This window comes from Peromyscus leucopus, chromosome 4, assembly GCF_004664715.2.
Source record: "Peromyscus leucopus breed LL Stock chromosome 4, UCI_PerLeu_2.1, whole genome shotgun sequence".
NCBI classification, from domain to species: Eukaryota; Metazoa; Chordata; class Mammalia; order Rodentia; family Cricetidae; genus Peromyscus; species Peromyscus leucopus.
The window spans coordinates 86,397,451-86,413,832 of NC_051066.1; the positions used below are offsets into that span (position 1 = coordinate 86,397,451).

At 39.9% G+C, this 16,382-nt stretch overlaps 2 protein-coding genes across 2 annotated transcripts; one reads left to right on the forward strand and one right to left on the reverse strand.

Moving 5' to 3' along the window:
- The first annotated feature begins 3,722 nt into the window (after window positions 1-3,722).
- LOC114683105 (U5 small nuclear ribonucleoprotein 200 kDa helicase-like) lies at window positions 3,723-7,719 on the forward strand. Its single transcript, XM_037204439.1, is given in 3 exon segments — window positions 3,723-3,841; window positions 5,119-5,648; window positions 5,651-7,719. Coding segments are annotated over 3 exon segments (2,523 nt in total). The 3' UTR covers window positions 7,525-7,719.
- Window positions 7,720-13,645: 5,926 nt separating this feature from the next.
- LOC114683102 (olfactory receptor 4F3/4F16/4F29-like) lies at window positions 13,646-14,596 on the reverse strand. Its single transcript, XM_028857275.1, has one exon. The coding sequence runs from the start codon at window positions 14,594-14,596 to the stop codon at window positions 13,646-13,648; it is 951 nt and encodes a 316-aa protein (XP_028713108.1).
- Between the last annotated feature and the right edge of the window lie 1,786 nt (window positions 14,597-16,382).

Below are 16,382 nucleotides of genomic sequence, written 5' to 3' on the forward strand. Positions count from 1 at the left end.
GGCTCCTAGCAGTGGGCCTGGAACATCAACCCAACCACAAAACCTTTGACCTACAATCTGTCCTGCCTGCAAGATGTGCTGGGGTAATACTGGTGCAGAACCTGTGGAAGTTGCCAACCAACAACTGGTCCAACTTGAGGCCCTTGCCAGGAGATGGAACCCATGCCTGACACTGCCTGGATGTCCAGGAACCACAGGCATTACAGCCCAGAAACCCAGGATACAACCAAATAGAACTGGCAAAAAAAAAGAATAAAATGATTCTTAATTTGATATTCTACTATCTGTGATACTTTTAGATCAGTGGCTAACCCAAGTGTTGTCAGAGGAACACCATCCAGCAGCTGATGGCCATGGCCAAATGCTAGATGGAGCCAGGGGAACTCTTAATAAGAGGTGGAGGGGAATTTTAGGAGCCAGAGAGGATGGACAAGGATACCATGAGAACATGGTCCACAGCATCAACTAAGCAAGGCTTATAGGGGCTCACAGAAACTGAAGCAGCAAACAAAGACCCTGTATGGGTCTGAGCGATGTCCTCTGCATAAACCTTAGGTTGTGTAGCTTGGTTATCTTGTGGGACTCCCAAGAGTGGGAGTGGAGGGTGTCTCTGACTCTCCTGCTGCACTTGGGACCCTTTTCTTCCTACTGGGTTGCCATATACAGCTGTGATATGAGTGTTTGTGCCAGTCTCATTGTATCTTGTTTAGTGGATATTCCTGGGAGGCCTGCTTTTTTTAAGGGAAACAGAAGAGGGAGAGGGGAGTTGAAAGGAGGGAGGGGAAACTGCTGATGACAGGATGTAATGTAAGAGAGAAAATGAAAGTAAAAAGAAAAGAAAAATGGAAAACAGTATGTTTGAGTTGTTGAAAAGCAAATAAAATATATATGATAGTATAATATGAAAAGATAGGCAAAGGGATTGCATAAAGTTATGAAATAATAGAACAAATGAATTGTAGTATTTGCTTTCAACCTTTTTCTCTATAAACACAATTTAAAGATGCTTTCGTCGTTTTTGCTCTTTCTTTAAAGAATTCATCATATGTGTCATATGTGTCTGACCTTCATGCTAGCTCAACTCATAGGATATATATATATATATTTAGAGAGAGAGAGATGTTCTCCTGTTTCTCCTGCTGCTGAGATTTACATCTTGCCTTCCCTGGGGTGTTTTTCTTCTAAATTCAAATAAAATTATTCTAAAAGTTTAAAAAATAAATAAATAAATAAATAAATAAATAAGAATAAAAGGAAACTCCAAGTGGGACAATGAAATTTGAAAAGTTGGTATATAATTGGGAAGAAAAAAGTGCTATAGCTTACAAATATTAGACATAGAACATTTTGAATTAGGACTTTAACTCCCTCAGTTGAATCTATCTGTATTTTTACTTTGCACATTTTTTCAAAGCCTTTCTTAAATCCGAGGAAATTTAGACTCTCCTAACTTGAGTACATCATTACAGTTATTTAATAGTTTGAGAAATATAAATAATACTTTATTCTTTTCAGATAAATATTTATGTGAAAGTTCACCTCATACCTCTTTAATACCTTCTGAACAGATTACTGATCAGAATCTAATGAATACAAAGATTCCAACTATAAAGGGCAGATGAAAACAAGAAAAATAAATTTAATTGGTATTTTTAAGTAACATTTTGTTTTAAGATTTAGAAATGTCATTCAATTTAGACAATGTCTATTTTCAGCATTAGAATTTTTGGTCTCATGTTAAAATTTACTTCTGATTAGGTATTTATAACATTCTTCCAATCTAGAAAACAGATATTTCTAAAAATTTGCTTCTGTTTACAGAATACTCACCAAATGATTCATAGAAGGCAAATAGTTCATACTCACCTATTTTTTTTTTTTTTTTTGATTTTTCGAGACAGGGTTTCTCTGTGTAGCTTTGTGCCTTTCCTAGAACTCACTTGGTAGCCCAGGCTGGCCTTGAACTCACAGAGATCCGCCTGGCTCTGCCTCCCGAGTGCTGGGATTAAAGGCGTGCGCCACCACTGGGCGGCATACTCACCTATTTTTAAAAGTGAAGAGAAACATACAATTTTTCCCTTTTATTTATATGTATTTTTTATATTTTCCTTAGCAGTTCATAGGATATTATATCATTCATTCAATCAAATATTCAGTGAGCATAGAATGATTAATAATGGCATAAACTTAGTAGAAAATGCTGCAAGGTTGTTTGGCTTCTCAAGGCCATTTACAATATGGTTCTGGCTCAAAGGCAGTCAGTTTTTAGCCTTTTCTAATACTTCAACTGGTGTCTAAGAGCTATTCTCCTGTGCTGTTCAAGTCCTTTTACTGATCATTCTCTCCTTTGTAAGCATTTTAAGATATGACTCATGTCCACAGCAGATACAAGCACAAACTAACATCTGAACAGGCCATTCAAGCTTTGTTATGTTTACCTTCATCTATCCACTTTACCTGAGTGATAACAACACCATCTTGGCAGAGTCAGGTTTCTCTGGGTCCTCTCATGTAAAGTGCTATGTGGAATCTTCCATTAGGGAGATGAGAAGCTAATTATACACATCTCAAGAGAACACTGACCAAGGGATACTACAAAAACATGGCAATTTGGAAGGATCACATGGTTACAGGATTCTCTGCTCTGAAGACTTACTTGGTTTGGTCTGTGTGACCAAAGAATTTCTTTTTAAACTTTGGGAGTTTCACATCATGTACTCCAATCCTGCTCACCTTTCAGTCTTTCCATATCTGCCCCTCACCCCTGCAGCATGCCCCCCAACATGACCTCCCAAAATTAATTAAGAGCAAAGTAAAACAAACAAACAAAAAACCCACCTAGTTCTCCTGTCTTTCCAACACCTCTTTATTCATCCTAGTGGCATCGGGAGCTGCCGTGTGCCACATAGTATACTTTTTTTTCCAATCATTCCCACCCCTAAAATGTTCATTGTGATGAGTCACTGGTCTTGTTCAAGGCCTCTGGCACACCATCATCATTGGACCCTCACCAAAACTCCTCTATGGTACCCTGTTCCTGTCCGGAGAACCTGTGGTTATTGTTCTGGAGGACCAGTCCCTTCACTCACTCCAGTGGATCATAGATGGAGTAAATGTTAGAGTGGGCCAACCCAAGGCCCAGGATATGTGCTGTGGGATATCTCTCTGAATGTTGTGAATATGTGTGACTCCTACTGGATAATAAATAAAAGTGTTTTGACCTATGGCAAGAAAGCTTTCAGCCAGGTGGAAAATCCAAGCAGAGACAGAGAGAAGAAGGGCAGAATTGGGAGAGATGCCAGCCGCCACCAAAGGAGCAACCAGATGCCAGCAGACCGGTAAAACCATGGCCATGTGACAACATATAGATTAATAGGAATGGGTTAAATTAAGATGAAAGAGCTAGCTAGCAAGAAACTGAAGCCATAGGCCATATAGTTTTTAATTAATATAGGCCTCTGCATGATTATTTATAAGTAGCTGTGGGACTCGGGGTGGGAGAGATTTGTCTGGACTGTTGGGCAGGACAGGACTGAAGAAATTTCTGCCTCCAGATATAGATCTAGGTGGGAACTGAGCTGGTCAGTCTGGGCCACTGGGACCATCCTCCTCAAGTGAGGGACAGAGCCAGCTCTCCTAGGACCATGCCATTGGGCCCAGCTCTCCCATGCCAGTGCTGAGGGAACAGGACATCTCTCCTGAGTGTGGGTGCCAACTCTCCCATGGAGGGTGGGGCCAGCTCACCTACTGCAGTGTCCAGTGAGGGACAGGGCCAGTGTGGGGCACAATGTGTGCAGCATGGCCTCTCCATTTCAACACGTGGTTCCTATGACCCTCTGTGGTAACCTGGGCCATGGACATCATCACAGACCTCAGCTTTAGCAGGAACATGGACCCAGACATGGCCCTTGGCAGCAGTTAGGGTGCCACTGGGGCCATGGCAACCAAAGAATTTTATAACTCATAGTATAACACTGAGTAGAAAGATGATAAGAAAACTGGAGTTGTTGAGGTATCCTTAACCACATGGATATTAAAGTAAACAATTATGGCTGAGCATGGTAGTGTATGCTTTTAATCCCAATATTCAGAAGGCAGAAGCAGATAGAACTCTGTGAGTTTGAGGCCAGCCCCATCGACAGAGTGAGTTCTAGAACATCCAGGGATACATAGTGAGACACTCTCTCAAAGTTTTTGTCTTAGTAAATCATTGCTATTATTCCTTGATAATAGGTAAATATTATCTCAAAGTTTAACTATGATCACTTACTTAAACCAAACTAAAGTGTAGTTTTGGAAGTAGAATATAAAGTCTTAGAACACCTTGAAAAGAAAGGAAATGGGAAGAGCCTATGTCAAGTAATAGATAATAAAAATATTCAATACTTTTGCAATGGAATATTATTTAGCTATTAAAAATGAAATTATGAAGTTTACATGTAAATGGAAATGGATCATTTTGAGTGAGGTAACCCAGACCCAGAAAAATAAAGATTGTATGTTTTCTTTCATTTGTGAATGCTAGCTTTGAATCTTCAGATATGTATTTATTCCCTTTGTGATACCTATAGAAGTCAAAAAAATTGTGACAGATCAGCTTTGGAAGTGACTTTCAATGAATGGAACACAGAAAATAGTGTCATAAAAATATCTTTAGTTTCGAGGTGTCCTGTCTTTGTGTGTGTGTGTCCGTGTGTGTGTTTGTGTGTGTGTGTGTCCGTGTGTGTGTGTCCATGTGTGTCCTCCGTGTGTGTGTGTGTGTGTGTGTGTGTGTGTGTGTGTGTGTGTGTGTGTGTGTGTGTGTGTGTGTGTGTGTCCTGGTCCTTGAGTGGCAAAGATGCTGGATTTCTTTCTTTCTTTCTTTCTTTCTTTTTTTTTTCTTTTTTTGGTTTTTCGAGACAGGGTTTCTCTGTGTAGTTTTGCGCCTTTCCTGGAACTCACTATGTAAACCAGGCTGACCTCGAACCCCCAAGATCTGCCTGCCTCTGCCTCCCGAGTGCTGGGATTAAAGGAGTGCGCCACCACCGCCCGGCCATGCTGGATTTCTTTTGCTTTTTTCTTGCCACAAATCTCCAGATCTGAACCTGATCTTGGACTTTTTCCTTCCCTGCTTTGCAGGAGAAAGTATGTTTTTAACACCGTGTACAACAGTGATGATAACGTGTTTGTGGGGGCCCCCACGGGCAGCGGGAAGACCATCTGTGCAGAGTTTGCCATCCTGCGGATGCTGCTGCAGAATTCTGAGGGGCGCTGTGTCTACATTACCCCCATGGAGGCTCTGGCAGAGCAGGTGTACATGGACTGGTATGAGAAGTTTCAGGACAGGCTCAACAAGAAGGTGGTGCTGCTGACGGGGGAGACTAGCACAGACTTGAAGCTTCTGGGCAAAGGCAACATCATCATCAGTACCCCTGAGAAGTGTGACATCCTTTCCTGGAGGTGGAAGCAGCGCAAGAATGTCCAGAATATTAACCTCTTTGTGGTGGATGAGGTCCACCTTATTGGGGGCGAGAATGGGCCTGTCTTGGAAGTGATCTGCTCCCGGATGCGCTACATCTCCTCCCAGATTGAGCAGCCCATTCGCATTGTGGCACTTAGCTCATCCCTCTCCAATGCCAAGGATGTGGCTCATTGGCTGGGCTGCAGTGCCACTTCCACCCTAATGTGCGCCCTGTACCTTTAGAATTGCACATCCAGGGCTTCAACATCAGCCGTACCCAGACTCTCCTGCTGTCTATGGCCAAGCCTGTGTACCATGCTATCACCAAACACTCACCCAAGAAGCCTGTCATCGTTTTTGTCCCATCTCGCAAGCAGACCCGTCTCACCGCGATAGACATCCTCACTACCTGTGCAGCAGACATCCAGCGGCAGAGGTTCTTACACTGTACTGAGAAGGATCTGATCCCTTACCTGGAGAAGTTAAGTGACAGCACGCTCAAGGAGACACTGCTAAATGGGGTGGGCTACCTACATGAAGGGCTGAACCCCATGGAGAGGCACCTGGTAGAGCAGCTCTTCAGCTCAGGGGTGATCCAGGTGGTGGTGGCTTCTCGAAGTCTCTGCTGGGGTATGAATGTTGCTGCTCATCTAGTGATCATCATGGATACGCAGTACTACAATGGCAAGATCCATGCCTATGTGGACTACCCCATCTATGATGTGCTTCAGATGGTGGGCCATGCCAACCGCCCCCTGCAGGATGACGAGGGGCGCTGTGTCATCATGTGTCAAGGCTCTAAAAAGGATTTTTTCAAAAAGTTTTTATATGAGCCATTGCTGGTAGAGTCTCACCTGGACCACTGTATGCATGACCACTTCAATGCTGAGATAGTCACCAAGACCATTGAGAACAAGCAGGATGCTGTGGACTACCTCACCTGGACCTTTTTGTATCGCCGAATGACACAGAACCCCAATTACTACAACCTTCAGGGCATATCTCATCGTCACTTGTCTGACCACTTGTCAGAGCTGGTGGAGCAGACCCTCAGTGACCTGGAGCAGTCCAAATGCATCAGCATTGAGGATGAGATGGATGTGGCCCCTCTGAACCTGGGCATGATTGCTGCCTACTATTACATAAACTACACCACCATCGAGCTCTTCAGCATGTCTCTCAATGCTAAAACCAAGTTTCGAGGACTTATTGAGATTATTTCCAACGCGGCAGAATATGAGAACATTCCCATCAGGCATCATGAAGACAACCTGCTACGCCAGTTGGCTCAGAAGGTTCCCCACAAGCTGAATAACCCCAAGTTCAATGATCCGCATGTGAAGACCAACCTGCTGCTGCAGGCTCACCTGTCCCGAATGCAGCTGAGTGCTGAACTGCAGTCAGACACGGAGGAAATCCTTAGTAAGGCAATCCGGCTCATTCAGGCCTGTGTGGATGTACTCTCTAGCACTGGGTGGCTCAGCCCTGCTCTGGCAGCCATGGAACTGGCTCAGATGGTCACCCAAGCCATGTGGTCTAAGGACTCCTATCTGAAGCAGCTGCCACACTTCACCTCAGAGCATATCAAATGTTGCACAGATAAGGGAGTGGAGAGTGTTTTTGACATCATGGAGATGGAGGATGAAGAACTGAACGCATTGCTTCAGTTGACTGACAGCCAGATCGCAGATGTGGCCCGCTTTTGTAACCGCTACCCGAATATTGAACTGTCCTATGAAGTGGTGGATAAAGACAGCATCCGCAGTGGCGGGCCAGTTGTGGTGCTAGTGCAACTGGAGCGACAGGAGGAAGTCACAGGCCCTGTTATTGCACCTCTCTTCCCACAGAAACGTGAAGAGGGCTGGTGGGTTGTGATTGGAGATGCCAAGTCCAACAGCCTCATCTCCATCAAGAGGCTGACCCTTCAGCAGAAAGCCAAGGTGAAGCTAGACTTTGTGGCCCCAGCCACAGGTGGCCACAACTATACCCTGTACTTCATGAGTGATGCATACATGGGATGTGACCAGGAGTATAAATTCAGTGTGGATGTGAAAGAAGCTGAAACAGACAGTGATTCAGATTGAGTCTGAGGCATTCTCTCATGTGTGGGGACATTGAACCTGGAAACAGGAATGTGGACAGATCAGGGGGAACTGGTTTTGGAAACCAGGTCTGTCAGCCTGAGGTCTGGCCGTTCAGGTTGCTGCTGTTCCCAGTTACTTTCCTACTCTGGACCAAGCAGTTTAAGCTCTGGGTCCAGTATTTTCAAGTGTCACATCAAGCATGAGCTATGTACAGTAGTTGGAGGCTTTTTTTGTAGTTCCTTGAGTCATACATTCTAATAAATAATTTGAGAAACTGTAAAAAAAAATTCTTTAGTTTCTTCTAATTTACCTATAAAATCAAAAAACTAACATGAAAGTTCCCATTTGTATATCTTGTGCTTGTAATTTTTCCATTTAGTGCCATTTTTCCTGTGAGCTGATTTCAGTTTCAGTAGAATGTCTTGTAACCCATGGCAGAGACCAAGCAACTGCAGCCACAGAAAAGTGGCATGCCACCACATATCATGCAGAGAAAATGGATACTTTGTGGCTCACCACTCCAGTTTCTCATGCTGGTACATTTTTCATTCTCTGTCCCTACTCTAGGTCCAAGTGTTGTATGACTTTCCCTGAGAACACATAAGGAAGCACCTACTAAACCCAGATAGAAAAGCCACTCACACACCAAGTCCACCTTAGTAAACCAATGAGTTTATTGTGCTTGTTTGTAGGGGTTGAAAAACTCAGAAGAGGTTACATCACCAGGACACCAACCCAAGGTCCAAATCATTCACAGATATACCAGAGGACAACAAAAAATATGGCTAATGGATTAGCTCTAATATAAACTCAAGGATGTATGATGATCTCATGAATGCCTCAGTCTTCATGAGGAAATGATAACAGATTCCATCTAGTAAAAGTCTCATTCATAAGACCATAGCTTCTCCTATTTAAGTTTACATTGGTTACTCAAAACAAGCAAGAAACAAATACACAGACCCACAGACCCATAAATGCTTTAGCATTTCCCTCTCTCTCTCTCTTTCACATCATCCATGTTTCCTCAACTATTGTATCAGTACCCTCAGCATTCAACAAGGTTTTGCCTACTCTCTTACTGAAATATATAGTAAAACCTCCTATTCTGTTGAAGTTCTTTGCATAAAAAAATTCTTAAGATTAGTCTCTAATCTTTCTCCATTGTTCTCCTTTTATTTTCTACCAAAATATTCCACTCAGGATTCTCCCCTAGTCATCCCACTAAAACTTTCCTTTACATATTTCTGATGCTTCCCAGATATAAATTAAGTGAATGATTTTTAATCATCTTTTTAACTCAGGATCTTATTGTGCCATCAGCATATTGACTTTTGTTTGATTTTCTTGGCACTAAAAAAAATCTTGATTTACTCATATATCACTAACTGCTCATACTATGTCTTCACTGACTACCCTCATTATTTTTATTATATGATATATGTAGGTACAGGGCTTGAGTCTTCAACAACATTTATTTCCTATCTACAGTCACTCTCTAGTCTTTCTCATCAAGTCTCATAACTTTAAGCAATATCTATATGCCAAATAATGCCTCATATTTCTGGCATGTATACCAAATTCATATATCTGGTTTTCTACTTTGGTTTTAATGAAAATATCTAAAATTTCTTAGATATAACCTGAAAAATACTGAGCTTCTGAAACTCCCTACACACTTCTGAAACTCCAGAAGTCTTCCCTGTCTTCTATGATGACAATTCCTCATTTCACATCAAATTAAAAACAGAGTTATTCTCAAATTTCCTTTTTCCTGTGGTTATATCAGTTGTCTAAACTTATAAGAGAACTCTTCAAGATATATTGAGATTATTACTATGAATTACCATCTGTGATGCTACAGAATCTATTATATATGTTCCATTCATAACTAAATTAAACTCTTGACAATATGCACACATTTGTAGTACATTCATCAGTACTATTCTAACCATGACAGTCAAAGATTAACTTTTTAATGTTAATATGTTACCTCACTGCTTAGAAATGATTGTCCTTTTACAGAATAAAAGCTAATATTTTGCAGTGATGCACAGTATCCAATATAATTTTGCCTCCTGTACTATTATCCCACTATTCACACACAGACAAAACTGTGCCTTTTTTAACCTCTCTTACTACTTCTTGAAAAGAATGGGTGTTTTGTACATTTGCACTAATTGGAATAGTCTTCTTCCTTCTTGTTTTTATGGAACAGCTACATAGCAATTCACTCAGCTATACCATAGTTTTCTTCAATGGCACCTATCCAGAAATCTAACTCTGATTCACCCAAAAGCAAAACTCCACCACATCCTCACATCTCTTCTGCAGTTCCAGGTACATCTCTATCTGTTCAATTATGTTGTTGCACACATTTTCATCTTGCTTATAACTTACTGTTTACTATACTTACTGTCTTTTTAGCTCAATTAGAATATAGGTGCCAAAATGTTTTTTTTATATTTTGTCACTGAAATATCCTAAATATATAAAGGAAATGTCAGGTACTTGAGAAGTACTTCATAATTACTGGGTGAAGTAAAAAACTGAGACATATGCAGATTCACTTTTGAGTGTCTCTTATTTCATAGCTGATATTATTGAGTTTATTTGCATCCATTATTTTATGCAATGGTACAAAATAAAGGGGTCTATAAAGCGATTTTCACACATTAACATAATGAACTTTAAACACATTCACCCACTCTAATATTGTTTCATTTTCCCATACTACTTTTTGCTTTCATGTTTTTTCTTCCTCTAAGTTCCACATATGAGAAGGGTCATGTCAAGTATATCTTTCTGTATCTAGCTTATTTCACTTAACATAATAAGCTATGGGGACATCAATTTTCCTGAAAAGGATATAACTTCGTTACTTCTTTTACTTATATACTGGACTGTATATAGATTTTATATTTTCTTTGTGCATTTATCTACTCATGAACCTAGGCTAATTCCACAGTTGAGTGTTGTGAATAATGGTATAATAAACATGGGAATACTGATATCTCTACAGAAAGCTAATATTGATTTAAGAGATATGCTCAAAATATTATAACTAGAATGTATTATGGCTAGTCTTTAATTTTTGGAGGAATTGTCATACTGATTTTCATAGTAACTAGGTTATGTTACATTTATTCAACAATGTATAAAGATTCTTTTATTCTTATATCATCACCAATATTTGTTGTCATTTTCCCAAAAATAGCCATTCTGACTGGGCTGAGATGGAATCTCTGTGTAGTTTTGATTTTCACTTCCCTTACATATGTTTACAATTTGTTTCATTTATTTATTAGCCATTTTACTTATTTAAGAACTGCTGGTTCAGTTAATTAGCCCATTTATTGACTAAATTATGAGTATGTTTAGTGGTTAAATTTTTTTATTCTTTATGCATGCAGGATATGAATATCATATAATGGTTATCTGGCACAGACTGTCTCTCATTCTGTAGGGTGACTCTTGAGTTTAATATTTCTCTTGCTGCATGGACTTTGCAATTTCATGCAATATGATTTGTCAAAACTCAAATTTTTCATGAACTATTAGAGTCATGTTGAGAAAGTTTTGGCTATATTTACACATTGAAGTCATTGCTCCATGTTTTCCAGCACTAGTTTTAGAAATTCAGGCCTCCTATTGGGATTTTTTTTAATCAATTTTGAGTTGTTCTTTTTCTTAACAAGATGAGACAAAAAGATCAACACATGTATATCTAACTTTCCCCAGCCCCATACTTGTTAAAGAGACTGTCATTTTTATTGAAAATAGAATCTTCTCTCATACAATACATACCAATCACAGTTTCCCCTCCCTCCACTCCTGCTAACTCCCTCACACCTCCCTCTCTTCCAGATACACTCCCACTCATTTTCCTCTTCAGAAAAGAGCAGCCCTCCAAGATATGACAACCAAACACAACAAAACAAGATACAATATGACAAGGCAAAAGCCCTCATATAGGAAACCCAATAGGAGGAAAAGAGTCTGAAGAGCAGGCAAAAGAGTTAGAGACATACCTGCTCCCACTGTTAGGAGTCCCACAAAAACATCAAGCTAACAGCCAAAGTATATATGCAGAGGACCTAGTGCAGACCCTCACATGCCCTGTGCTTACTATTTTAGTCCCTGTGAGCCCACGTGAGTTCTGCTTAATTGACTCAGTGGATGATGATCTCCTGGTGTTCTCCATGCCTTCTGACTCCAACAGTCTTTCCTCTGTCTCTTCTATGGAAATTCCAATCTCTGAAGGGAGGGACCCATTGGAAACCCCAATTTAGACTCTCTCTGTCTCTCTCTCTCTCTCTCTCTCTCTCTCTCTCTCTCTCTCTCTCTCTCTCTCTCCATAATGTCTTTCTGTGAGTCTCTGCACCAGCTCCCATTTCCTGCTGGAGGAAGCCTCTGATGACAACTGGACAAGGCACCAATCTATAACAGACTGTCATTAGGAGTCATTTAATTGATTTTTTTTTCCAGTCTTGTTTGGTTCTACTCTAGGTCTCTGGGCTATCCAGTCTCCAGTTCCAGGCCATCCAGGTAGAGAGTCATGGGCTCCCTTGGGTGCTGTGGGCCTCAAGTTAAAGCAAATGTTGGTGGGCCACTCCCAAAAGTTCTGTGCCTCCATTGCCACAGTACATCTTTCAGGCAGGACAGGTTATAGGTCACAGGGCTTTATGGCTAGATTGGTGTCCATATTTCTCTTTCTATAGCCTGTAAGTACCTTCTCATGCCAAAGAGATTAAAATTCAACCTTTGCAGCTACATGTCTGCATGTGGAGCTCATAATGACACCATCATGGCAAGGAGCAGAAGCAGCACTACTCCACCATCTCTGTTGCCTTAAGTAATGTGATCTCTTCTCTATCATAATTCAGTTATTTCATAATATCTGAAGCTGCTATTTAAGCTGCAAAAGGGAAAAGCAATCAATAGTGCTACCCAGATGTAAAGCATCCATAACAATGACCAGCCTGGCAAGATCACCAGAATAGTGTGAGAATGGCACTCTCCCTGGAAAATTAGCAAAGGTTGTCTAACTGGACTCAATGTGAAGGAATCCATGCTTGGTACTGTAAACTTAGGCAGCTATTCAAAGCTGTAGGCAGCATAGACTATAGAGGAAAATCCTATACTGCCATTCTGCTACAGGCAATCAATGGATTCTGAGAGAGTATGGATCAGTATTTACCAGGGATGACATCCTTGATAGGGTATCAAATCCCATGTTGTTAGCCATAAACACATGTGCATATTTGCAATACTAAGTGGACTCAGAAAGTTATATGTCTGTATGTGTGTATGCACAGCAATAATTTAAGGAGCTGTTATGAATTTTGGACAGATTGGAGAAGAACATCAGAGGAGGTACAGGGCAAGAGGGAAAGGTAGAAATGATATCAATGCTGCACTCACACATGAACTTCTCAAAAACTTCTTTTTAGAAGAAAAGGGTAAAAATGTGGAAGAAAGGTGAATGGAAATTGAATGGCTTTGAGTAGCAAACTGTTCCTCAGGCAGAAAAAGCCAACATGTTTCCTTGGCTTCTTCCAGCTATTCCACACAGCTCACAAGGCTTTTATCTGCACATTTTAGACTCCCATGGGTGCTCTGAAATTTCTAACCTCCATCCAATATCTGAAAAGTCGCAAAAAATGGAAAACAGTGTATGTAAGGTACAGACATTGAAAATTACTCAACTCAGTGACTCTAATAAATGTTCCATGGAATAAGAGCCAGAAATTGCAGCTTATAAGAGAATTTTCTATTCAAAATGAAAAATTTTCCCTGTTCTGAAAGTCTTAAAGAAACATTTTCTTCTGTATGTCTAAGAGTTTATTTCAAACAAATGCTAATCCATAAGAATTAAGGCTCCTGATTAATATAATCATTGCACTATAAATATATGTAATTTTATGTCTGTATATGGAAGAAATCATCCTTTCCTTAAAAGTATCAGACAAAATGACATATATATGTATTTATGTATATATGTATGTTTGTATGTATGTACGTATACAGAAACATATCAACACATGCAAAGAAAGGTTTTCCTCAGAGTTTGGCTGATAATGAATTTCCATGCTCAATTAAGACTGTCCATAATGTCTATTCAGGAGACTTGTCTATAGCCCAGTATCTGTCTGAATATTCTCCTTATTGCCATCTTCATTTCTTGATTTCTCAATGTGTAGATCACAGGATTCAAAAAAGGAGTAAGAACTGCATCAAATAGGGCCAGAAACTTATCCAGGTATGTAGAGGAAGAAGGCCGTGTATAGAAAAATATGGCAGGAACAAAGAATAAAACCACAACAGTCACGTGAGCTGAAAGTGTAGACAGAGCCTTGGAGGAGCCACTTGACCAGTGTTTCTGAACAGTAAATATGATGACAATATAGGAAATGATCAATAGAAAGAAGGTACCCACAGACATGAATCCACTATTGATTGAGACCAGTAATTCCATTCTATATGTGTCCATGCAAGCAAGTTTGAGAAACTGAGGAAGGTCACAGTAGAAGCTGTCCAATATATTAGGACCACAGAAAGGTAAATTTACTATGAAAGCCAGTTGTATCACAGAGTGCACAAGGCCAACTACCAAAGCAGTAACTAAAACGAAGATGCACATCTTGGGGCTCATCATGGTCAGATAGTGGAGAGGCTTACATATGGCCACATATCTATCAAAGGCCATGGCTATGAGCAGCACCATCTCCACACCACCAATGGCATGGATGAAGAAGATTTGAATAATGCAACCTCTAAAGGAAATGGCTTTGTGTTTTTTGAATAAGTCATAAATCATCTTGGGTGAAGTGGCAGAAGAAAAACCTACATCAGTGAAGGAGAGGATGGACAGAAAAAAGTACATAGGGGAATGTAAGTGAGGGTCAGAAGCCACAGTGAAAATGATGAGGCAGTTTCCCATCATGCTTGCCAGGTACAACATTGAGGAGAACACAAAGAGCAGCAGCTGGATATCCCAGGAGTTGGTGAATCCCAGGAACACAAACTCTGATGACACAGAATGATTCACTCTTTCCATTGACTTTGTCATCAGTACTGCCTAAAGGGGAATCAGGAGAAGCTGTAAATTAGGACAGTTACATTAACAGACCAGAAGGAAAAATCTGAAATGTGTGAAATCCTTTTGTACTTTAATGTCACAATCAACCTAAAGACCAACAGATATCTGAACAAGTACTGAACATGACTAATTAACAGAGAAGTGTAAATTTAAATCACACTGAAACATCACTTCACACTTCTTGAATGTGGTATTATCAAAAAGTCTAAATATAACAGGTTTGATGACTACCAGTAGTATGCATAGCACCTTTCAGCACTATGAAAGAGAACCAATAAGGGTGATGGTTCCATGTGAATATTAGGTTGATTTTACCAAGTTGAAACAGGGCTACAAACTAGTGACTAGAAAGGTCACATATTTGAGGGAATAACTTACTACTATTACTCTGTTAAATTGGCATAGCATTAAACAGACTCCTAATGACTTACTGTTGCACTCATAGATTAATGTATCTCTGACCCCTCATCAGAGATGCTGTTTTACAGTAAATGACAATTGACAAAGAGATCTGAAACTGACTAAGGTAAAGACAGTAAGAGATTGGAGAATTCCCAGCCTTAATAAAGATATCTGTATCATACCCCTCCTCCTAAAGCTAAAAAATTATTATGGAAGAGGGGGCAGAACAATTTTAAAATCTAGAAGTGGTGAACAAGAAAGCTGTGTTTTCCTAACATAGAAGGACAGTTGCACATATGTGCTCACACTCAGAAATGTTGTGATAGCATGCACAAAACCTGCAAAAGTTCAACCATACAAAACCTGTTTGCATTAATGAAATCATAATAACACACACACACACACCTTGGAATATTCCTCAAAATTTAAAAAGGGAATTCCGTGCTTTGTAATAATGTTATGAACTTGAAAGTCATTGTGCTAAGGGAACTAAAGAAAGAGAGAAAAATACTCAAGGTCTCACTGAAATGTGGACTCTGAAGTGATAGTCATAGAAGCAAAGATCACAATGGTGGGCCATGGAATGAACAAGATGGATTGTGGAGATAGAATGAAAAGATATTGGTCAAAAGTTACAAACAGTGAGATGGGATCATTAGTGTGAGAAGATTAATTATGTATTATGCTAGCTATAGTTATTAACATAATGTTTCATTCTGGAGAAATACTAAGAGTAGAACTTCAAATTATCTTATCCCCAATAAGCATGTGAGGTGATGCATATGTTAACTAGCCTGATTTAACTGTTTCATTTTGTAAATACTTATTGAAATGTTACATAATATGTATATATAATATTTTTTATTTAAAGAATTTATGAAATATTATTTGCAATGCTTTGGTCCACATCTACAAAAATAAAAATCTATACTATACCCCCAAGTATTTCTCAAGTACTAAAGTTCTTGGAAGTATTTCTGGATGAGTATTTGTCAGTTGAGAAATTATCTGTCTTTCACATTGCCAATCCCCATCATCTAAACAAGAATTAGGATTTTTTTTAAAAAAGAATTTGGAGTTAGAATGACATATAAGTCTGGAACATATTCAAATATGACTGGACTGCTACTCACATCACCAGTGAGGCTACCTGGAAAACGGGACCCCAAAAAAGACACGGAGAAATGGATGAGATCTACATGAACAGCCTGGTCATGAGTGGGAACAATGAAGAGCGATGGTCAAGGGAAAGAGAGTGGGAGATCCTAGCTGGATCAAGAAAAGAGAGGGAGAACAAGGAATAGGAGACCATGGTAAATGAAGACCACATGAGAAGGGGAGGAAGCAGAGAACT

Excerpts from the sequence above, each read along its gene's own strand:
- LOC114683102 (XM_028857275.1), bottom strand. The coding sequence starts at position 14,596 with ATGACAAAGTCAATGGAAAGAGTGAATCATTCTGTGTCATCAGAGTTT.